The sequence below is a fragment of the Cantharellus anzutake genome (genome assembly GCF_015039405.1).
Source record: "Cantharellus anzutake strain C23 chromosome Unknown EI90scaffold_21, whole genome shotgun sequence".
Taxonomy (NCBI): domain Eukaryota; kingdom Fungi; phylum Basidiomycota; class Agaricomycetes; order Cantharellales; family Hydnaceae; genus Cantharellus; species Cantharellus anzutake.
Genome location: NW_024066971.1, coordinates 363,923 through 386,605, shown reverse-complemented (window position 1 = coordinate 386,605; position 22,683 = coordinate 363,923). Strand labels below are relative to the sequence as shown.

At 51.1% G+C, this 22,683-nt stretch overlaps 4 protein-coding genes across 4 annotated transcripts; 2 read left to right on the top strand and 2 right to left on the bottom strand.

The window, feature by feature from the left end:
- Nucleotides 1-64: 64 nt before the first annotated feature.
- On the top strand, nucleotides 65-945 carry EI90DRAFT_3055814 (uncharacterized protein). The gene is made up of 7 exons (XM_039060176.1): nucleotides 65-217; nucleotides 305-345; nucleotides 395-426; nucleotides 490-513; nucleotides 576-597; nucleotides 665-717; nucleotides 778-945. The coding sequence occupies exons 1-7, from the start codon at nucleotides 71-73 to the stop codon at nucleotides 876-878; spliced, it is 420 nt and encodes a 139-aa protein (XP_038916448.1). The 5' UTR covers nucleotides 65-70; the 3' UTR covers nucleotides 879-945.
- Nucleotides 946-2,891: 1,946 nt separating this feature from the next.
- On the bottom strand, nucleotides 2,892-3,074 carry EI90DRAFT_3055808 (uncharacterized protein; the record flags this gene model as incomplete). Its single annotated transcript, XM_039060175.1, has 1 exon — nucleotides 2,892-3,074. A coding segment is annotated over one exon (183 nt), but the record flags the coding sequence as incomplete, so codon positions are not given.
- A 1,344-nt stretch (nucleotides 3,075-4,418) lies between these two features.
- On the top strand, nucleotides 4,419-6,561 carry EI90DRAFT_3123018 (cytochrome P450 monooxygenase CYP63; the record flags this gene model as incomplete). The annotated part of the gene is made up of 9 exons (XM_039063556.1): nucleotides 4,419-4,627; nucleotides 4,687-4,878; nucleotides 4,932-5,017; nucleotides 5,080-5,588; nucleotides 5,644-5,812; nucleotides 5,867-6,174; nucleotides 6,230-6,257; nucleotides 6,316-6,470; nucleotides 6,532-6,561. The coding sequence occupies 9 exons, from the start codon at nucleotides 4,419-4,421 to the stop codon at nucleotides 6,559-6,561; spliced, it is 1,686 nt and encodes a 561-aa protein (XP_038916446.1).
- A 649-nt stretch (nucleotides 6,562-7,210) lies between these two features.
- Nucleotides 7,211-8,485, bottom strand: EI90DRAFT_899114 (uncharacterized protein). Its single transcript, XM_039068210.1, has 7 exons — nucleotides 8,408-8,485; nucleotides 8,302-8,352; nucleotides 8,138-8,183; nucleotides 7,911-8,074; nucleotides 7,680-7,845; nucleotides 7,575-7,625; nucleotides 7,211-7,518 (listed from the first exon to the last, which is right to left on the bottom strand). Exons 2-7 carry the CDS (start codon nucleotides 8,307-8,309, stop codon nucleotides 7,462-7,464), a joined length of 492 nt encoding a protein of 163 aa, XP_038916445.1. The 5' UTR covers nucleotides 8,310-8,352; nucleotides 8,408-8,485; the 3' UTR covers nucleotides 7,211-7,461.
- Nucleotides 8,486-22,683: the final 14,198 nt, after the last annotated feature.

Genomic DNA, 22,683 nt, shown 5'->3' with positions numbered 1-22,683 from the left:
AATTATTGATTCATCTAAATTGACGAGTTAAACCTTCGCATTCACATCAACCCTTTTCCAAGGAGGAAAAATGCATTGGACAGCTCTCCTTGCTCCTTTGTTTCTCTCAACTGTTGCAGTTTCGGCATCAGACTTTTCTCTCAAGATTGATGTGACGCATTTACCAGCTGAGTGTACTGAAAAAACTTCCAAGGGGGACTCCATCACAGTGCATTACGTACGTGAACACATCCTCTTGACATTATGCATCTTGCCTTCTGTTCTACTCTTTCGGCCCTGGCTTGTAACTGACGCATGACTTCAGACTGGGACACTCCTGGAGGGTGGAAAGAAATTCGACTCAAGGTAAGCTTTGTCGCTTCGAAGGAGACGGGCTCTGAACATCGTAATGCAGCTTGGACAGAGGGTCACCTTTAGAATTCCCCGGTTAGTAAATGTGCACTTTCTCCTCACCTCGCCCTCAATTTACTATTTCCTGCATCTATCTAGTTGGCACTGGGAGAGTTATTCGAGGTGAATTTCACTTCGTTCATATTATTTAGCGCGTCAATGATCTCACGAACGATTGTGTCCAGGATGGGACGAAGGGCTCCTCAAGTATGACCACTGCCCAATTCACTGAGTTTTGGTTTTCCGAGTATGCTGACGATGCACTTATTAATAGCATGTGTGTCGGGGAGAAGCGAACCCTTACCATCCCATCTAAATTGGCATATGGCATGTCGCCTTTCCCCTCGCGTTCTTGGCATGATTCTCATTTCTGCCCACTTTCCTCAGGCGAACGCGGCTTCCCACCCGTCATTCCCGCTAATGCTGACCTAGTCTTCACGACTGAACTCATCGAGATCAAGAGGAAAGCTCAGAGAGAGGACTTTTAAAAATCGAGAACAGCACGCTGTCATTCATCGACGAGCGGATTGATTATTTAATGGTAGTTATGCAAGGTTTAGGTAAAGCTTCCAGAACTCGAGAAACGAGGAAGCTTGTGTGATTGGAGGATGGTACTTCTGTCTTGATACTGTGGCAGATATTTTGTCGCTCACCTGCTTCTGAATTTGCAAACCAAGGCCGTGACTTGTTGGTCACCCTTGGCATCTGTTTCAAAACGGTCGATCGTGCATCGGCCTTGACCGCCCACCACCGGCGGCGCCCCGGGTATGCGCAATTGACTGGTCCCAAACTATTCGATCTGGAAATCATTCGGGCCCGGGGGGGCCTCTCCAGTGCGTCCCGCAATGGCCAAGTGCAGGGGTGTCCCTCATTTTTTCTGGATTTCGGGACCAATGGAAGTTGTTGAAAGCGGGTGACTGAGTCCCCTGTTGAGAAGAAGAGCCCCATTGCTGCTGCTCGAGTGTATATTGGGCCATGGCTGAGAGTGAGAGTCGATATTAGAGAAGAGCTTGACGGGTGGGACAGAATTGTTGTCGATGCAAGTGATGGTACACGGGCTAATTCCTCCGAATGCTGGAGAAATCGTGATTGCCGAAAAGGGAAAGAATACCAATGCGACGTCAACGAATACGATAGACGCAATGGCTCACAGAGAACCTCATCAAAATTCCATACCCAACGATGGCTACCAATATCCCACCCACACACCAATGGCGGATAGTGATGAAGCCTGTATGAACGAGAGGAGCAAATAATCCTCAATACCCCGGCGCTTCTGGCCAGGAAGTGAAGCTATTTCTACGACCGCTTGCGGCTCATCTGTCGTAGGCAGGCTCAGACTCGTACCCAGCCGTCTCCGCTACGTGGACGCGCAAAATCTCGTAATGTTCTTGAACGTGACTTTACAACTGAATTCTAATACAACAACTAGTCGAGATTTTGCGCGTCCACGTAGCGGAGACGGCTGGGTACGAGTCTGAGGCAGGCTTGATATTCCCGGGAAAGCGGGTGATGATCCCTGAAGAATCCTCGAACTACAATTTGATTCTGAAAATCGGAGAAAGAGCAATGGATGAGACCGGCGAGTGGGCGGGACTTTTCGGGTGCGGCGTCTGCCGGAACAGCCAACCCCTTTATCTTTTACTCGCCCTCGTTGCCTCGTCGTATCTTCTCGTCGTACGGCACCTAGCGAGGCTGTCTGCGCGCCACCACACCGCCGAGAGAACACACAGTCTGCACAGGCAAGTGCTTGTGTTAACTCGACCCAGTGCGCCTGGATACATTGCTTGCGTCGCGTCAGTCCATGAATCTTGACATGAATCAAGGCATAAAGCCAACAGACTGAGAATGAACCTAATGAGGGCTTCCAAATCCGCCAGGACAGCGGGTTTGAAGAGATCTATTAGTCCTTTGACTTGATTGCCAACGCGACTTCGAGTAAAGTGCCAATCAGCTCCGGTGGATACTAAGGAGGCCGGAAGTGAGTGACTGCACACGCCACCTCACAAAATTAAACTTGCTGGAGAACCACTAGTTCGTCCTCTATGGCCAATTCAGGAGCCCGCCTACGCCAACCATAACACCCTCTTGGAAACTTTTTGAATCAAGCGTTTTACTCTTCGTCACCAAATGCGCAGGGGGAATGGAATCCAGTTGCAGTGATCCAATTCTGGAGCTAAAGCCTTGGACACAACGGTACGGGTGCGCGGTCAAGGTAGTAGAGTTGATAAGGAGCATGCCCAAGTCCTTGGGGGGCCAAGCCTTCTGTCCTTGTCCCTGAATGGATACCGGCATGGACATCAACGTTCATCAAAGAAAGAAGGATGGTGCCTTTGCCTTCGTGCTCAGACGTTACTCGCCATCACCAAGCTAAGAAGAGGAGCAGTGCATGGCGACAGGAATGGAATCGGCAAGGGGCTATATTCGCAGGAGCCCAACGAGTAATCCTGAATACACAGCAGTATGAGTGTTGACAGTTATCGGAGAGAGAGGAGGCACACCTGCGCTAAACGGGGAAAAAAAAGATATAAGCATTCGCAAATGCTGTTTTCAAAATCAGGGACGTCCACCTTAGCCGTCACCGAGTGAGCGTTCAATACCACGATTCCGAATTCCGCCACAAATAGAGCCTTGAGAAAATCGAGGACACGAACAGATCGATGGGTCAGGTGAATGGCAAAGAGTACTGTTTTTGTCTGAGGACGATATTATGTGCAATGGTCAGAATGAGTTGACCATAGAATTCCCCGCGCTCTCCCTTCGCAAGAAGTTCCTTCCCGTACGCCCGAGGTAGAAGTTCTGGACCTTGAATTTCTATTTCACCAGCATTCGAAGGGTCGTTCAGATGCCTCGCTGCTGCCTCGGCCAGTATGGGTTCAGAGGGCGATCCGGCATGCATAAACTCGCGATGCTCGGGGATGGCAATAAAAGCATGTGCGACTCGATGAGTTCTGCAGAACTTGTTGAGCCACACATCCTCGAGGCTTGAGTTGTGCTATCCCGATGCGAGAGTGAAATACTTTGTTCCCTTTCGCGACCAGTTTGACTCTGGCGAACGATGCAACGTCAATCCTTTCCGCTCCAACCAGTTTTTGTGGTGGACACACCATCTATTTCGAATTTGCCGCAAACATAGTAGGCACATACACACGTTTGAACCCCATCGCACTCGTTTGGCCCACGTTTTCAAGGTCGTTCCAAAGATTCAAATACTTGGTCCACAAATGGGTCAAACGGCAGCTCGGTGATAAGGCGGAGATCCTGAGCAATGCGAACTGATGGGCGAGGGAGCGGATTTTTAAAGATGAGTGCTCGTAGATAAAAAAAAAAGGAAATCTGTCAGCTCAAACAACGACTCCATGCGTTTTCCGGTGGGACGGGTTCGGTAAGCCGGTGAGCTTCATCAAAGTAGACGATACATTTGATCAAGTTCACCTCCAACTCTGGCAGCCGGGTCCACGACCATTGGAGTATATACTCATGAGTCGGAGTCAAATTCCAAAACCAACTTACGGTTTACATAAGCAGCGCCAGTGGCGTCCACCGGTTATTTAGATCTTATTTTATGGGCTTGACATTCATGTAGGACGGATTCGGCAATAAGAGGACCCATGAGAGCTGAATTTTCAATTAAAGTAGGACCTATATTAGCAAAATGTCCCGATTATCGCGTGGGCAGGTTCCCACTCTTTCCTTAGGGAACCACCCTTAGCTGGTCATCTGCCTACCCCTAAGCAGGGACTGCAGACACGTAGCACTATTCTCCAATAGCCATGCCAGGCTACCAGCCTCTATTGGACCGGTTATCATCGGAAAGTTCAGAGTGCCGCCCCTGACATGTGTAATCGAGTTCCACGCACTTACTTATAGAGCCAACGAAATTTCCCAAACTTCCAGCTGCCTTCTCAAGTCCTTCCCCAACTCTCTGAGAGGCAGCGCCGAAACGGTTTTTGTCCCCTATGTACAACTATCGCTACACGTTCTTGCTTAAACTCACGAGCCTCTTGTGGCCGCCAGCGATCATCTCCATGCTTGCGACTCGCTTCATCCTTCCGTCCGACTTCAGAGCATCCTTGTTGCTGCGATTGGTTCTTTATGTTGTGTCATGTCTTGGGTACTGGACCGTCAAAGTCCAGTATACACGATTTAAGCACTCTCGGGAAGCCGCGAAATTAGGTGCAGTTCTTCCACCCAGAATGAAGGGTAAATGGCCAGGGAACGTCGATATCGTCCTCCGGTCAGTCATCACCGGTCGTTCCGGGCCACTCAGATGCACTGAGTTACACCATCTCCCAGTTCACTAGATATCCTTAGAGAAGGATATTCCACTGAACACTATCAGCAATTCTTGGATGAGAACGGCTGCGATACACTCAACCTGGGATTATGGTGGGAGGATTCCTTTGTAACCAGGAACCATCATACAGTGCAGATGATGCTGGCAACGAATTTTGACAACTTCATGAAAGGCCCTTCGAATCTCGAAAGGTCCGTCCATTCACCCGCGCAAGTGTCTGGATTGGAGATTCAGCTCATTCTAGGATTAATGGCATGTTCGGTGAAGGAATATTCGGAACTGATTGGCCAAAGGCGAAAGTTCACAGAGCAATGACTCGTCCGTTCTTCGGTACGCAGACCCCTCAAACCTCTTCTTTCTATCTTGTTGAGAAGCTTGACTCCGAACCCCAGCTCGTGAACGGATACGGGACTTCAACATATTTGATCACTATTCTGAAAAAGCAATCAAGCACTTTCGTGCACGCGCTGAGATCAATCAATCCATAGACGTTCAGGATATCTTTGGGCGGTTCACCCTCGACGCAGCGGGCGAATTTCTTTTCGGAACGAACAATCTGAACACCTTAGACCTTCCCCTCCCCATTCCAGGTCAATCCGTGATAGGTCCGAAAGGGGTACAGGTGGAAGGGGACTACGGGGGATTTGTTCACGCCTTTGAGAGTGCTCAAATTATTATAACAAAGAGGTTGGCGTATAGGAGTATGTGGCCTGCCAGAGAATTCCTCACGGACCAAACGATGGAACACAAAGTGGTTGTGGACCGCTGGATGGCACCCATGCTCCAAGCGGCGATCGGTAGAAAAAAGGCAAGAGGTTCTCAGAAGTGCGGAGACAATGAGGGAGATCTTATCGATCATCTGATGGATTCGACGAGTAACATGAAACTTATTTGCGACGAGGTATGCGTCAAAGGGATTGCATTTTGTGTCGGACCTAAGAGGACCAAATTTGTAGCTCCTCAACATCCTTCTGGCTGCCCGTGATACAACTGCGTCGCTTCTCACCTTCACCATCTATATGCTCTGCATGCACCCCGAAGTTACCACCAAACTCCGTACCGAAGTCCTTAAACATGTCCCTAATGGTCCACCAAGCTTCGAGGACATTCGTCATATGAAATACTGTATGTGACTATTATGATTACCAGTTGGGCCTTTGTTTGAACCTCGTATTTCAGTACGCGCAGTTTTGAACGAGACATTACGCCTTTTCCCGCCGGTTCCGTTCAACTACCGTGCTACTAAATCTCCGTGTCTCGTCCCAGGCGATGCATCCACCCACGGAAAGCCCTTGTATATTCCGGGCGGGGACACAGGCATGATTTTCCTACCTCTTGTCATACAACGGCGCAAAGACCTATGGGGGGACGATGCTGAAGAATTTGACCCTGAGAGATGGATTGACGAAGAGCGAGTGAAGAGGATGGTCGCTGATCCGTTCAAGTTTGTACCTTTCAACGCTGGACCCAGAATTTGTTTAGGACAGGTACGTCGTTCGTCTTGTGCCAACCAGCATTTATTTCCCTGACGGCTCACTCCAGAACTATGCGTATAATGAAGCAAGCTTCAGTATGTAGAACCCTTTCTCTCTGGTCACATTGGTATACCTGACTCACTTGGCGTTTAGTGATGGTGCGCATATTGCAAGTTTTCAGTGATTTCACTCTTCGCCAGGAGGATGCACCTGCTGGAGCCTGCCCGCCCATGTCATGGAAAGGTGCGGCGGGACGAAAGGGCATTGAGAAAATTTGGCCACAAAATGCTTCTACCCTGTACTCCAAGGTATGTGTCCCCCATGTTGTGTCGGAGACCCTGTATTGAGGAAACAACCTTAATGTGACAGGGCGGTGTGGGTCCAGATGGGAATTGCTGAGAAGACCACGTAAGTAAGATCGGCGTCAGGAGAAGACGGCCGCGGTATCTAGAAGTGCTGGAGATGAGCTCCTTTGGTACATCAGTCTGTTGTAGCGAAACCTCTTTAGTACGACGACGTAAGGATAAATGCGATTCTTCAATTTCCCAAAAAGAAAATTGTCGATCCACTAATGATCTTGACAAGGGTCAACTTTCATACAGCGTTTTTTTTATCAGAGCAGATTTCAATCAGATTTATCCCCGCCGACGGAGAAGTAGATTACAACAAACACGGTACACGGACAATTTCGAAAGAAGCACATCAAGAGCGACCGCGGAAATGTATATAACGTAGAGGATGTAGTACCGCATACCTCATACCTATCGGAAGACCCAAAGTCGGTAGTCAGGTCCGGAGTCTACCTGGTTTGGGCACAATTGTAGCGAGTTGATTGAAGTGTTAGACGTCTGGTTGTGTGTCTCAGGGTCCTGGACCATCCCCGGCGTGTCCCCCTGTACTGAGCTACCACCAAAACCGATAACCAAGTTCGTATCGGACCAGAAAATTCTAATTAAAATTAAATCATAAGCGCTTCCTCCTTTTCTCATTAGATCAGCAATAGCCAATACCGGGATATTGTACTAGTAGGATGTCTTGTGTCAGCAGCTTTCACAGTCCAAACTCCTGCTCCTGGAAAGTTTGAGCAAATGATTTTCGCGCCCTGCTTAGCATCCCCTTCGACGCCGAGGTACGTATGAGTGGACATGCTCTTGATAAAATAAAGGCTCCCGGTCGCCTCGAACATCCACTATAAAAAGCGATGCATCGCCTATGATGAGAATTTCCTCACAACGCAAGAGACTTGTCATACCTCTAGATTCAGCGCGTGGGGGTGATTGGAAACCCAATGACAGATCTTCAAATTTGAAAATGTGAGTCAACTCGGTAGGCGGAGCTGCACTGGATGCGAACCAACTAAGAGGGAAGTGATCAGTGATGTAGACAGAATAACTATGTCGCAGGAGATATACCTTTTGATCATCGCTGGGTCCAATTGCGGTCCCCGCTTCACGGTTCACAATCTGTCCGATTCTTGTCGAGCGTGTTCCTTGGCAACAGTAGTTTCGGGTACTTACCAAGTAGGGACGGTTGTCGAAGCTGAAACGGTTCCACTCGGATGCCAGGCCGAATGTCCATAACTGCTCCGAGTTCCAGCCGTTCGATCCCCACAAATGAATCGATCCAGGATTAGTGTATCTCCGATCTAAGCCAACCGCAGAATTGGTTCCTGGATAGAAGATCCTTTTGTCAAGAGGAATTAGCAGCTGGAACGAAACAACGAGGTCCAGTAGGGTGGGGATAATGACCTAAACGTGTTCGAAGCAGCGCTATGCAGCCGTATATTCCATGCTTGTCTGTTTGGGGAGGCAATGACACGCATGCAATTCCTCCAAGGGCCATCGACATTGAGATATGTGTTAAGATGGCTCTTAATGTAGAACTGTCCAGGCGAGGCGCGTTCGAGGGTCCACTGGATTTGGCAAATGGGTCAGATGTGATGCAAGTCAACGGATTAAGCTCTGAAGACCCGGACCTGTTGGCCTTGTCGCTGAGGCGAACGGGAGTTAGGGATGACAGACCTTGACATTGAAGAGGACCCGTTCAGTCTGAAAGCAATAATATGGAGTGACTTTCGAAACGCACTGGCAAGTGGACGTATTAGACGCCGATGAACTAGGGATCGAGATCGCGACTCACCTTGTCATCTCCGCCAAGTTCTGCTGAGGAGGAGTCTTTCATGGTTTGGATCTATATTATTGCATAAGGTTTTTCTGTCCAAAGCGCTAGGATCTCGGTGACTAACGACGTATGGCAGACCCAGCTTCAACAAGTTGTCGCCTACCGGTGACCCCAATAGCTCCGGATCCCAGTGCTGATGGGGCTTTTGATCATACGTTTGCAGAGAGATTGTCGTGCCATTGCCAGTCTGACCAGAATCGAGGTCCAAACAGAGGCTCGTTCCAGGGTAAATAAGCCTGATCGGGCAGACTATTAATAGGTGGAATGAATCTTCCAGAAGAAACGCTCTTGGCTGACCTGCAGTGAGTTCCATCAAAGATAGCCTGCCAGGCTCTGGGTCTGGAGGCCCCAACAGCAAGAGCTCCATTTCGTGGCTCACCATAGATATTCAAATACTCCGAATGACCCACATTCCTCAGGTAGATCTCTTCGCTTGTGCTGGTTTCAACCACCCACTACGGAAAAATTGAGCTGACTATGAGACAATGAGACGCAGTGTCAAACCTGCTGCGCCATTCCATCATGGCGCTCCCAGCCCACGACGTAGTGAGTCCTACCGAACAGATAAGATACTCAAGGAGATCTATTAAAGTGGGGCGAACTGGGGCCCCATAGTTTCGTCAGACCCTGTTTAACGCTACTCTTCGCGATCACACACCCAGGAATAGCTAGGGCTGTCACCCGCGAGGACAGTCCCGCTGCTCAAGTTCCTAAACTGCCCAGAGGCTCGCTAATTTTATCACTTTGCTAAGATGTGTCGGGACGCACAACGTAGACAGTACCATCCTGAAAGGCCATGACTTTGCTAGGAGCAGGGCCTGAAATCCGTTGCTTTATATAGGGAGCCGCCTCTTCAGGAGAAGATAACGGCTAACCATCGAGTTATCGTCTAGTGCGAGTGATAGGTACCAATGATGGGACTGGGAAACAGTTGCGGATTTAGTTTATCGCAGCGACCTCATGACCACTGCCGATTACTGTACTATAACGACCATAGGTTCATTCCCACGGTTTTCGGGGATTGCCGCCTCCTTCTTGTGTAGTTCATCCCTCAGTGTGACATGTGCCACACATCACGTGAAAATCTTAAACTGAATTAAAACTGAATTGATTTGCTGATTTCGGCAACTCCCGGATTTCGTGGGAACCAGTTGTCAATACATTTATTTGTTCAAAGTCTCGCTGTGACATGTGACAAAACCTACTTTAGTTCAGTTCACAGTTTGCGTGTGACATGTGACTGAACCAATGGTCGTTATAGTACAGTACAAGGAAAAGCTCACATGAAGGCAGGATCCGGGGCCGGATCATGTGGCGCACGGAGCATGCGGCGCGGGAATGCGCGCGGGAAATGTAGCGGGTCCGGGCTAGTCAGGGTGTGTGCCCTGACAAAGATGAGAAGTTAGCTTCCTTCTCATCTTCTTACCCACAGTAGGTTGTGCCCTGGATAGGGCTGGTTACACCAGTAGGCTGTGGACCATAGGGGAGGGTCATGGGGACCTGGGAGTCATCCCCTGACATTGGCCCTTCACTCCTCCTTTGGGAAACACCATTGAGTCAAACCCTTGACCTTCAGTGTTGTTCCTCATTTCAGCTCCCTTTGTCTCCTTTCAGAGTACCCTTGCTCCTTTTGATTCCAGACCCCTCCTTATATACAATGTACATAGTAACTTGTAACCTCAGTCCGAAATTGACTTGATTTCCCCCCAAGTGTCAGGGACTCATCCGGGGTTGAGGGAGCCCGGGTGTAGCATCCAGGGCCAAGAGCCTGGTGGGGGGCGGATCAGGCCTGCATACTGACAGGCCCAATGTGGGACAATGGTCCCTGGCCACTTAGACTGAAGTGGAAAGTTGTTATTATCATTAAAGGAGGAATACTGTATGTCAGGGACGCGTCCGGGGTGGAGGGGGCCCGGATGTAGCGCCCGGCAGAGGGACCCTTGTGGGGAATGAAGTGGGCGCGCATACTGACGGGCCCGATCTGGGACTGTAGTTTCTGGCCACTTAGACTGAAGTGGAAAACGTGAATTGTTATTAAAAGGAAGAACTGCACTACTTACCTGAAGTGGAAAACGTGAGAAGAAGGTTACTTCTTCAGTTCCCACTTCAGGTACATTTATGTACATGCAGCTTGGGTCACATGATGGGTGCCATGTCATCTATGGAGAGAGCCGCAGCCATCTGGGTATCCCCACAGGGGATCCCGAGGGCATCCGCTGCAGGTGTGTGTGCTAGGCATAGCGGGAAGTCGTCCAGGGTGTCCGAGCCGGACGGGTCAACAGTACAATGATACAAGGGAAGGTGGTCCATGTAAATAGAAAGAATAAACAGAAAGGGAGAATGAAATAAAGGAGAAAGAGAAAAGAGGGAAAAGGGAGGAAAGGGAGGAAGGGGAAGAGGGAGGAAGGAGGAGGGAGGAAGGATGGGTAGCGGGGAGCGGGTGAGGTGGGCCCGGGTGGGCCCGGGTCAGGTGGGTGTGCCCTGACATCACCCCCTCCTTAAGCCGCTTCGCCTTGAAGCGGCCAGATGGTTCTCTCTTTCTCTCCCTGGGGCTTGGGGGTGCATCCTGTGGAATTCCTCGATCCGGTCGGGGGCATGGGCTAAGTGGTCCCGTTGGAGCCATTGGTTCTCTGAGCTTGGCCAACCAACGAACTTTACCAGATACCAGAGTTTCCAGCGTAGCCACTTAGAGTCCAATACCTTCTCGACCTCGTACTCTTCTTCTCCGTCTACAAGTTCCGGACCTGGGCGGGGGTCAGTGGGTCGTTCTGGGATATCATCCGGGCGGTGTGGTCTGACGTTCGTTATGGATACAACCAGGTGGATTCCCTTCTGGTGTGCGGTAAGTTGGAGTTTGACGGCAGCAGGGGAGACGACTTTGACGATCTTGAAGGGGCCGAGCCATTTGTGGTCCAACTTTTTGGTTGGGCAGTCAGTCATGTAGTTTTGTGCGCTGAGCCAGACTCGGTCACCTTCTTGGTACTTTGGGGCTGTTTTGTGGTCTCGGTCATAGTAACGGGCCATCTCGTCTGCTGCGTGTTCCAGTGCGGCCTTCGCCTCCTCTTGCATTTTCATCATCCTCGATGAGAACATGTCAGCAGCTTCCACCTCAGATGTGCATGTGGGCTCTGTCCCCATCCTGGGGTGTTGGCCGGTGTCGAGTTCGAAAGGAGTTCGGTGGGTGGATGAGTGGATGCGGTTGTTGTAGGAGAATTCCGCCAGCAGGAGCCAGTCGGCCCAGTCGTCCTGTCGATGGTTGACGAACACCCGGAGATAAGCTTCGATCTCTTGGTTGACCTGCTCAGTCTGTCCGTCCATCTGGGGGTGGTAGGGCATTGAAGGGGTCAGTTTGACGCCTAGAAGGTCCGCGAGCTCTTTCGAGAAGCGGGAGACGAAGGCGCTCCCTCTGTCGCTGAGGATCTCCTCTGGGAGCCCATGGTGCCTCCAGACGTGCTCTAGAAAGAGCCATGCGATACCCTCCGAGTCTACAGTCGTCACGGTGGGGACCGTGTGGATACGCTTGGACAGGCGGTCTACTACCACCAGGATGGCATTATAGCCTTTGGACTCTGGGAGCTCTCCCACCATATCTACTGAGATCACTTGCCAGCGACAGGTGGGGACCTTGTTTGGGGTGAGCTTCCCAACTTTTCGTGAGGGGAAAGATTTGACGCAGTTGCAGGTGTCACACCCGCATACGTACCGCCTGACATACTCTGCCATCCGGGGCCACCAGTAGTCACGGGAGACAAGTTCCAGGGTTTTCCACCGCCCTGGGTGTCCTGTCGCCCGTGCATTGTGGTGTAGCCGCACAAGATCATGGCGGAGTTGGGGGTCTTTAGGGACGTACACCCTCCCCTGGTACAGAACTAGTTCACCCTGCCTCTCCCATTTGTCCGACCTTAGCATCCCTTCTCCCAGCTCTCACATTGCCTTTACCACTTTCTCATTGTGGTCTTTTGCTTTGCGTATCTGCTCTAGAATTCCTACCTCTTCTCCTTCTACCAAGATTCCCTCTGTTGCACGAGCCTCAAACCAGGCTGGTTGGAGGAGGGTTAGCCCTTCGTTGTCGTCCTTCCCTTTCGGGTGGTCAGCACGACGGGAGAGTGCGTCCGGTTTTCCCATGAGCTTCCCAGGATGGTGGACAAGGGTAAAGTGGAAATGAGAGAGGAAAAGGGACCACCTAGCCTGGCGTTGATTCAGCCTCTGGGCCATCCGGAAGTACCCCAGGTTGCGGTGGTCGGTATAGACCTTGACTTTCTCCTCAGCACCTTCTAGGAAGTGTCGCCACTCTTCGAGGGCTTGGACGATCACAAGCATCTCCTTGTCGTACACCTTGTAGTTACGCTCCACGTCCGTGAAACTCTTGGACATGAACACCACCGGGTGGAACTCCCCATTGGGTTGGAGCTGGGAGAGGACTGCACCGGTTGCGAAATTGGAGGCGTCACACTCGAGCCTGAAGTGGCCCGAGTCAGTGGGGAAGGAGAGGACTGGGGCGGTAGTGACAGCTTTAAGGGCGTGGAAGGCATTGTCTTCGTCCGTGCCCCAGTTCCAAGCCTGGGTCTTCCAGGTCAGCTTGTGGAGTGGGCGTGCCTTTTCAGAGAAGTCCTTGATGAACCGGTGGTAGAAATTTACGAACCCCAGGAAGGACTGCACCTCCTTCACCTTGGTTGGGGTGGGCCAGTCGAGGACTTCACGGATCTTTATGGGATCCATTGCAACGCTACCCTCTGAGATGATGAGGCCAAGGTACTCGATCCGGGTCCGCTCGAATTTGCACTTCTCCGGCTTCAGGAAAAGCCTCCTCTTTCGCAGCATTTCCAGGACCTCCCGGATGACCTTCCGGTGCTCCTCTAGGGTAGCCGTGAAGATGAGGATATCGTCCATGTAGCAAATAACGACTTCCCAGTCGATGAAGTTCCTGAGGATATCGTTCATCATCGTTTGTGTCATATCCATCCCCGGCCATCGACTTCCAGTCCCTCCGATCCCTCCGTTCCAACTCCGCTCCTCCCTCACTAACCTCGGAGCCCCCGTATTCCGCAATCCTCTCGGCACCCCTCGATGGTCACCACCCCCTCATTTCAATTTATTACCTATGCCTCCCTAAGTACAGAGCCCCGAAGATTTCCGGACAGCTCCGACGTCCGCTAGCGCACCCCCGCCTCCGCTGGGCAATACACTCGCCTGCCCTGCAGAGCCCACCTTCGGGCCTATCCCTCCTTTCCGTTTCTGGGTTATCGCCTGCCTTTCCGCTAACCCCGCGAACCGACTTGTCGGTAATATTCAGTCGGCTAATGTTAAACCCCGTTAGCTCCGCTCCGTTCGGCTCCGCCAATTGCGGACCCGTCTCCGCTGTAACCATATATATATCCCACTTGTACATAGGTTACACCCCAGTAGTAAAATCAACTAGAGTTACCCCCCTAGGTTCTAATTGCCAGTCAGTAAGTTAGGGCACGGACATGTCACTAGGCACAGCGCTCTTGGCAGAAGTCGCTGAGGCCGAAGCCCTCCGCTACGGAGACATTCCTTCGTCTCGAATCTGGTCTCTGACAGTTTGGAAGGTTGCAGGGGAGTTACACAGCCTGAAGAACATTACCATGGGCTTGAACAGCCCTCGGTTGGTCGCGAACGCTGCCTTCCACTCGTCCCCATCCTTGATCCGGACATTGTTGAACCCCCAGCATAGGTCTAGGGCGGAGAAGTACTTGGCGCTCCGGAGGCGGGCAAGGACGTCTGAGATCAGCGGGAGTGGGTACGAGTTCTTTACGGTAATCTCGTTCAGCTTCCGGTAGTCCTGTACTAGGCGTAGTGACCCGTCTTTCTTTTTGACAAAGAAGACTGGTGCCCCCATTGGGGACTTGGATGGTCGTATGTGCCCGTTCTGCAGGTTCTCACGCAGGAACTCGTCCAGCTCTTTCTGTTCCGGCCGCGAGAGGGGGAAGGTCTTTCCCCTAGGCAGCTTGGCATCTGGTACCAGGTCTATAGCATGGTCCCAGGGCTTCCGGGGGGGAAGCTGGTCGAAAGCTTCCTTCGAGAATACGTCCCAGAAGTCCTGGTAGTGCTCTGGCACTAGCGTCTCAAACGACGCGGGTTCTGCACCCGGGTCGCGGGCCTCCTGGGCCATCCGCTGAGAGGGGGTCGTGGTGGCTCTTAGGTCGTGTCCCCAGCCTGGGGGGATGATTGCAGCGTAGATCCCGTCCCCAGGCTCTAGGGCAGGGTCTTGGTCCTCTCGTGCTTGTGGCTGTCTGCAGGAGGACGGGCAGCGAGACATGACGACCTTCTGCCATGCCCAGTCTACTTCTGGGTTGTGGTGTAGCAGCCATGAGTGACCAATGATGAGGGATTGCCACCCGAGGTTTGCGACTGCGAAGCAGGCTCGCTCTGTGTGCCGCCCGAACGTCAGGAGGGCTTCCAGCTCCTCAGTTATGGCTCCATTCTCGTTTGGGGTCCCGTCAACGTTACAGACGGGGATAGGTTGCGGGAGTGGGGTTGTCTCCAGCTTGTGCTTCCGGACGAATTCGGGGCTCACGAAGTTCCTGGTGGCTCCTGAGTCTAGGAGGGCCGATACAGACACTGACACGAGTGAGGTTAGGGTGGTCAGTTTGACCGTGAGGTTAAGGGACCTGGGGGATTGCTTGGAAAGAACGTAGATAGCGGGCGGGGTTTTAAATATAAGGCTATGGCGCGTAAGTGTCTCAGACTCGTGTTAGAGATCTATAAATTGTATGTACCTATGGCGCGTAAGTGTCTGCGCCAACAGTTAGACAATTTTTGTAAAGAATAATAAAATCTATCTCACCTCAGACTCGTGTTAGAGATCTGAGGGAGAGGGAGTCCAAAAAACTCCCTTCTTATACGCAAACTACACCAGTGGCGAGCCCGTCGCACAAAGAAGAAAAATGGGGTGCAAAAGATGTGCCCCAAAACTTCACTTCCGCCACCAACAATCAACACCGTCCTCGCCACTCCGTCGTCGGAACCGATTGTTGATATTCCAACATGGGGATACTACCACTTCGGGCATTCCCTCTGTGGTCCTTCTACTCTCATGGGTTGAGGATGCGGTTTTCCTCTTTTTCTTTGCGATAACTCGGTGAAGTTTTGGCATTGGCGCTGACTTATGCATGCTGCGGTATTGACACGAGCTATCCTCTACGGGCGGCCAGGACGCATCCCTCACCGGTCGCCTTCCTGAAAATCCCCCTGAGTCTCTGTTTCCAGCTCTGCTTCTTCTGCCTCTGGTCCTTCAGTCAACTGCCTTTTCAGCCCTTCCATCAGCGCCCAAAGGTCTTCAGGGTGGAGGCGTTGCACCCGACGGACCCTGGGGTGTGGGCAGTCTCGTTGGATGTGCCCTGGGGTGTTACAGTTGTAACACTGCCTCTGGTCAGTTCTCGAGCGGTCGAGATCCATTGGCTGTGGGCCTGCTCCCATTGTGGGGCGGGCTGCTGGGGTAGGAGGTGGAGGAGCGGGTGCAGGTCGAGGGGGCATGGGTGTGGGTCGTGCGTGAGGTGGGGTCATGGTCGACAGGGGTCGGGTTGATGGGAGCAGGGGTTTGGGTGGAAACGCACACGGTTGGGTGGCTTGGAAGCGTCGCCACTGGTTGTCTAGGAGGGTGGCCTCGCATTTCCACTCTGCCCAAGTAGTGGGCATGGGGCAGAGCCGGTATATGCTCTCCCGGAGGTGGGAGTTGATGGCCTGCTTGAAACAGTCAACTAGTCCCACATCGCCCAGCCTCAAGGCGGGTCCCAGTATCTCGAACTCTTGGATAACTTTGTCCACAGAGTCGCTTCCCTGCCGGATGGCTGCCAGCTTCTGTCTGGCTGTGGCTTCCCGGTTCGGGTCCTGGAACATGGCATCGAGTTCAGTGTTGAACTCGTCCATGGTGAGGGAGGGGGATCCAGCTGTCAGCAATGTGATCGTGCATTGCGTTGCCCATGCCCCTGTGGGTCCTCCTTTCATGTAGGACAGCACGAAAAGAATTTGGGAGAGGGCGGTGGGGAATTCAGCTGTGTGAACGTGGAAGTAAATCCTGCACTCGGCCTTGAAGTGGTCGAGGTCCTCGCTGGCTCCTGAGAAGGGAGTGGGGGGGTGACCTTGGGTGGTTTGGGTCTGGGCGCGGATGCGGGTGCAGGGGCTGGCGCGGGAGCGGGTGCTGGAGCAGGTGGGGGCGGGGGATGGTTGTGGGCCTGGCTCTCCACAATGGCTTGGAGTTCTTGGAAGCGAGCTAGCAGCTCCTCATTCTGCTCTTCTGACACCATGGCTGGGGAGGCAGGGGAGATGGGGGAGGTGGGGGAGACGAGGTTGAAACCTTCTTCTGCTGTCAGGGACGCGTCCGGGGTGGAGGGGGCCTGGATGTAGTGCCTGGCAGAGGGACCCTCGCAGGGAACGAAGCAGGCGTGTGTACTGACGGGCCCGATCTGGGACTGTAGTCCCTGGCCACTTAGACTGAAGTGGAAAACGTGAGAAGAAGGTTACTTCTTCAGTTCCCACTTCAGGTACATTTATGTACATGCAGCTTGGGTCACATGACAGGTGCCACGTCATCTATGGAGAGAGCTGCAGCCATCTGGGTATCCCCGCAGGGGATCCCGAGGGCATCCGCTGCAGGTGCGCATGCTAGGTGTAGCGGGAAGTCGTCCAGGGTGTCTGTCAGGGCAATAGCCCTGAACCCCAAGTCATATGTAAATTAGATACATATAGTCGCGTGGGTAAGCGGGAACCTCCGGGTAACTGCTTACACACCACCATAAAATACACATACTTGTATCACTTATGGCTTTGTGTGCTGAGCTACCCAAAGACCTCACACTTTTTTAAGTGCAAGAGGTGTGTTTTACAACACAACCCACAACAACTACATAATCTTAACATCTGACTCGGAAGCGCCTATGGCGCCTAAACACGCCCGCAAGGGCAAAGTCGCATCTGCAGCGACACTAAAAAGAAACGAGCGGTTTATTAAGAAACCGCAATCTCCCATCATGGGAGATTCAAACCAAAAGCCGTCATCAGACAACGACAAGGATCAACATGATCCGGCATTAGCAACCACCTCAGGGCTGGTCCCTGAAGGTTTTAGAAACTTACGTGGAGTAAGTGCGGGGCCAAATACCCCCAGAACTCCACGACATACCGATCTAACCCAAGCTGGGGAAGATCCCTCACCTCCTCACGAGGTGATTGACTTGTGTGAAAAATGCGTAAGCGCTGAACGATCAGCCCAAAAAGCTGATCGGATAGAGTCGCAGGAAACTCCAGGGCCCCACTATCCCCTGGAGTCCCCCCTCATGTCCCCAAGTCAAGCCCCAAAGGCAGACAAAGGGAAACAAAGGGAAGAGCCCCCACGTCGGCTATCCGAAAAACTACTGGACTTGTTCCAGGTTCCATCTGAATGGAGGATGGAAAGTGAAGACCAACTTCTTCTCAGGCTAAAAGCCCGAGAAGGCGCGAAGATATGCCCTGAGAGCAGGATCTCCCAGAGCACGGAAGCTCCAAAAGAACTTCTGCTGTTTACACTCCCACACACCATGCCAGACAAGGCAAGGTTGCCAACCTTGGAGGAGGTCTCCGAGATAATGAAGAGGAGGCGAAGTGAAATGAGGGAGTTCGCTGAGGAAGCCTTATGCAAAAGTAAGGAAAAACCAGCGAACAGACCCCTCTATGAAAGGGAAGCACCCTCCGCAACGGCCTCGCCTAAACAAAGCGAGCGTGGAGTGTTCACTCCAAGAACCCATTCTGGAACCCCCAGAAGCGGAAATGTCAACTGGGGAGAGTCTCTGCTCGCCCAACCAAACTTCCTCCTGGAAAACCAGGAATCGTGCATAATAAATGCGATAAACTCGATCCAAAAAAAGATTGAGGAAACGAACCATAACAGTACGGCCCGTCTAGAGATAACTCTAGAAAGAATGGCCAACGCAATCAATGCGTTGACTGAAAAAATCAGCGAACAAACAAACTTGCTGAAGGAAATAAATTTCTCACAGAAGAGTGAGGAAACAAATAAACACCCCTGGACCACGGTCCAGGACATAAATAGAACTCGTGAAAAATTCACGAAAAGAACCACCAGTGAAAGCACACTGGAATATCATCAGCAACTCGACAGAGATGCCAAGGAGATCCTTCTCCCAAGGATAGGAGAAGACGATGCCGAAAGAAGGCATCGTTCAGAGATTAGGAGGAGAATTGGCACATACCAAAGGTTCGGCCAAACGTCCACTTATGATGGACCTCTCGAACAGAGAGGTAACTCAATCACACCCTCTCAAAACAATGAGAGAATACAAATACAACTTCAGGTGAATTCTCCTGAAACCAAAGAAATGCTGCGAGGAAGATTTCCCCCAGCAAAAACCCCCCCAAAGGAGAGATCTCCATTGGATAGCGACCCCGCGAAGGCAGGGGAGCAAGAAGAGTACCTGGAGAAATGGTACGAAAAGGCCATAAGAATGGCCGAAGTGAGAATACTCACTCCCTACCCAGAAGGAGTGAAGCCTGAAGCCCTAAAGAATGGGCTGGCATTCCCTGACAAGAAATGGTCAGGGGAGAACGACATGGAATCGTTCTGGCAGTGGTTCACAGAACTACTGGGATTCCTTGCCTCGCGAGGATGCAAAGGTCCCCAATTTGACGAAGTCCACCTGGACTGCTTGATTCGTGGATTAGGGGGGCCCGTGTTCGACCTCGGAATTAGACTCCAAGACAAAACTCTCCTCAGAGGAGACGAGGGCATGTTCCTCAAAGTTCTCAACATATTGATGAGAACTTTCATTAAAGCCTCTGCCGTGCTGAACGCGACAAAGAAGTACCGCAACGTCAAATACGAAGTGGAAAAAGGCCTAAAACAGTTCTACCTAGAACTGTCCAAAGCAGCATCCCAGATGGTGACGCTGCCAGACCAGGCGTCCTTCAATGCCAGGTTCCTAAACTACATTCCCCTCGAATGGAAGAGGGAAATGATTGCTCATGATAGAATCAGAGCAGACTTCTCCTCAAACAAGGAGATGTTAAAAGCAATATCTTGTGTAGACGAGATAATCAACGGGCTGAAGATGTCTTCAGCCTACAAATCAGGTTACTATACCCGAACAACTACCACGGAAACCATGAGCTGCGGTAGAGCCCTCCCATCAGGAAAGAAGGCTGAAGAGCTGAAACCCAGATGGAAAGAGGATACATCCTCGAAAAACTCGAGGAAAACTGACCAAAAGTCAGTTCCAATTTGCGGCAAATGCGGCAAAATAGGGCAAACGAAAGATTGCCCAAGACACAATGTAACAGGCAATGAAAAACTAAGGCGCATAGCTGCCATGGAGATCGCGACCTCAACAGATGAAGAATTAAAAGGCTCATCAGATGAGAAACCAGAGAACAACTCTGGTAACTCCGAAGCATCAAGCTTCGAAGTAGAGGACCCATACGAAGGACCTCAATACTCACCCAACTCAGAGGGTGAGGAAGTCAACGTTGGGACCATAAGGATGGGCCCAATGTCAGTCGTTGACCACGACGACATAAATTACAAAATCAAACTGGCTGTAGCACGCCAGCTAGAAAACATGGCAGACGAAAAAGTCGCCAAAGCCTTGGTGGAAGCACCAAGAAAAGACGCCTTGGGGAAATACACCAAAGTACCCAAGGAAAACAAGGACAAAGGGAAGAAGGACCAAAAGTCCATCGAAACCCAGTCCCCCTTGTTTGATGCAAAATTCCGCATCTCAAAAGATGTGGGAAAATACCCCGCAAACAGACCACTCTCAACGAAGAGAATGCTAATGGCTCACATAAAAATAGCAGGCATAAAAGCCTATGCGCTATTTGATAGTGGAGCCAAAACGGACGCTTTATCGCTGGACTTTGTCCATGCAGTCCACATCCCAATTCTCCAATTGAAGAACCCAGTCGTCCTTCAAATGGGGACGAAAGGAACAAGATCACAGATCCTGTTCGGAACAAACGTGGACATTGAGATCAACGGCCACATAGAAAAACACTACTTCGATGTAATCAACATCGACAGATATGACGCCATCTTCGGCACCCCCTGGTTAAACAAAAACCAGGTAAGCTTAGACTTCCGGTCCCACAAAGTGAGAACGGTGAACAAGGGCAACATAGACACCCTTGGAATAAGCGAAGACCGTGTGACGAGATCACACGGATGGAAAACTCGAGCAAGAGCTCGAGAACAACCAAAAAAGAAGCCCCCTGACAGGGAGGCAGGATTGAAACACACCTCAGGGTAATCAAAAGAAAATACCCTGAAGGTTGGCCCAATCCTAGTCCGGAAGGACTAGAACTTCCAGATGTACCACACCTGGAAAGTCTCTCCATGAACAACCCCGAGTTCGAAACACTCAGGGAGTGGTGGAGAGAAAAATTCGAAACCGTAATGGCGCCAGCGCCATTAGAAATGCCTCCCTTGAGGGAGGTGAACCATCGAATCCCATTGAAGGATCCAAACAAGAAATTTTGGGAAAACACCCCGAGATGTCCTGCAGCACTGCAGGAAGCACTAGCGACCAAAATAGATCGCTATGTAAAAGCAGGATGGTGGTATCCCGCGAACAGCGAGCGAGCATGCCCACTACTGTGCATCTGCAAAGCAGATGGATCTTTGCGCACGGTAATAGACGCGAGGAATCGTAACTCAAACACGATCCTCGACGTCACACCAATGCCAGACATGCGACTGATCCAAGAATCAGTCACCAGAGCAACATACCGATCCAAGATCGATATGTCGGACACGTACGAACAAATACGCCTGGACCCAGACAACATCCATAGGACAACATTCTCTACGCCCCACGGGACGTACAACTTGAACACGATGCAGCAAGGAGACTGCAACGCTCCCTGCACCTTCCAGCGCACACTGACCTGGGAACTATGAGGAGAAGTAGGCAGACGCCTACATGTCTGGTTCGACGATATATTCACCAGCACAAGCTCGGTGGAAAATCACAATAAAGCACTATTGTGGTTGTTCACTTGCCTAAAAGGGGCGAAATTCTACATAAGCCGGAAAAAATTCCAGCCATTTGCCCCAATCCTAGACGTTCTAGGAAGCTGTGTGGACGAACAGGGCATCCATGCTCAAGTGGATAAAATGGAAAAAATCCGCAACTGGCGAGAGCCAGTAGACCACACAGGAGTCCTAAGATTCCTGGGAATGGTAGAATATCTATCGATATTCATGCCAAACGTCAGCGGTTACACAGGACCACTGCAAACAATCTGCTCAAACAAGCAGACATTCAGGTGGACACCACTCCACCAGAAATGCTTTGACGAGATCAAACGTCTAGCATGCAGGGCTCCGATCCTGAAGCCCATCCAGTGGAACCCACCGGAAAGCCTCTCAGAAGAAGAGAGGACCAAACTCCACGTCTGGGTCATAACAGACGCATGCCCAGCAGGCATGGGTGCATTAATTGGACAAGGCGAAAGGTGGCAGACTTGCCGCCCGGCCGCATTCATGTCCAAAAAGTTCACCAACACACAACGTAGGTACTTCGCCTATGAGCTCGAGGCACTGGGTGTCCTCGAAGCACTCATGAGATGGCAAGACGACCTCATGGGAGGCCGTGAATTCACAGTAATCACGGACCACAAAGCTTTGGAATATTTCAAAGCAAAAAACCACAACTCAGGTAGACACCTGAGATGGCAAGCCTTTTTCGCAAGCTTCAATTGCGAAATAAAATACATGGAAGGCCACAAGAACAAAGTGGCAGATACACTCTCACGATACTACAACTCGTCAACAGACGAGGACCTGCATTTCGACGACTATGTGTCGGCGGACATCCACCTGGACAAAAATGCAGAAGACATTATCCCTGACAGAATCAAGGAATATGAAGAACTGCTACTAAGCAGTACCCTGAGTAAAAACTCAGAGAGAAAGAGACTTGCAGCGATATGCGCGAGAAATACCCTAGAGGAAGCTCTAGGGGGAGCAATAACCTAGAGGAAACTCTAGGGGGGAGTGCCCAAAATCTGGAAGAAATCATAATTCCAGAAGAGAACCTTCGAAAACAATTCGAAGAGAAAGACCTCATTGAGGCAATAAAATCTGGATACTCGAAAAGCCAGATCCACCGGGAAATCCTAGAGAACCCGGGAAATTTCAAAAACTTCTCCATAAAAGATGGGCTGATAACCCGACTTGGAGAAGGAGGAACGACCCAAATAGTAGTCCCGAAAGGGAACTACGAAAGGAAGTCCATTCGAGGAATAATCCTCGAGAACATCCACAAAACACTTGGACACCTAGGATCCAAGAAAACAGTGGAAACCCTCCGTCAACACTTCTGGTGGAAG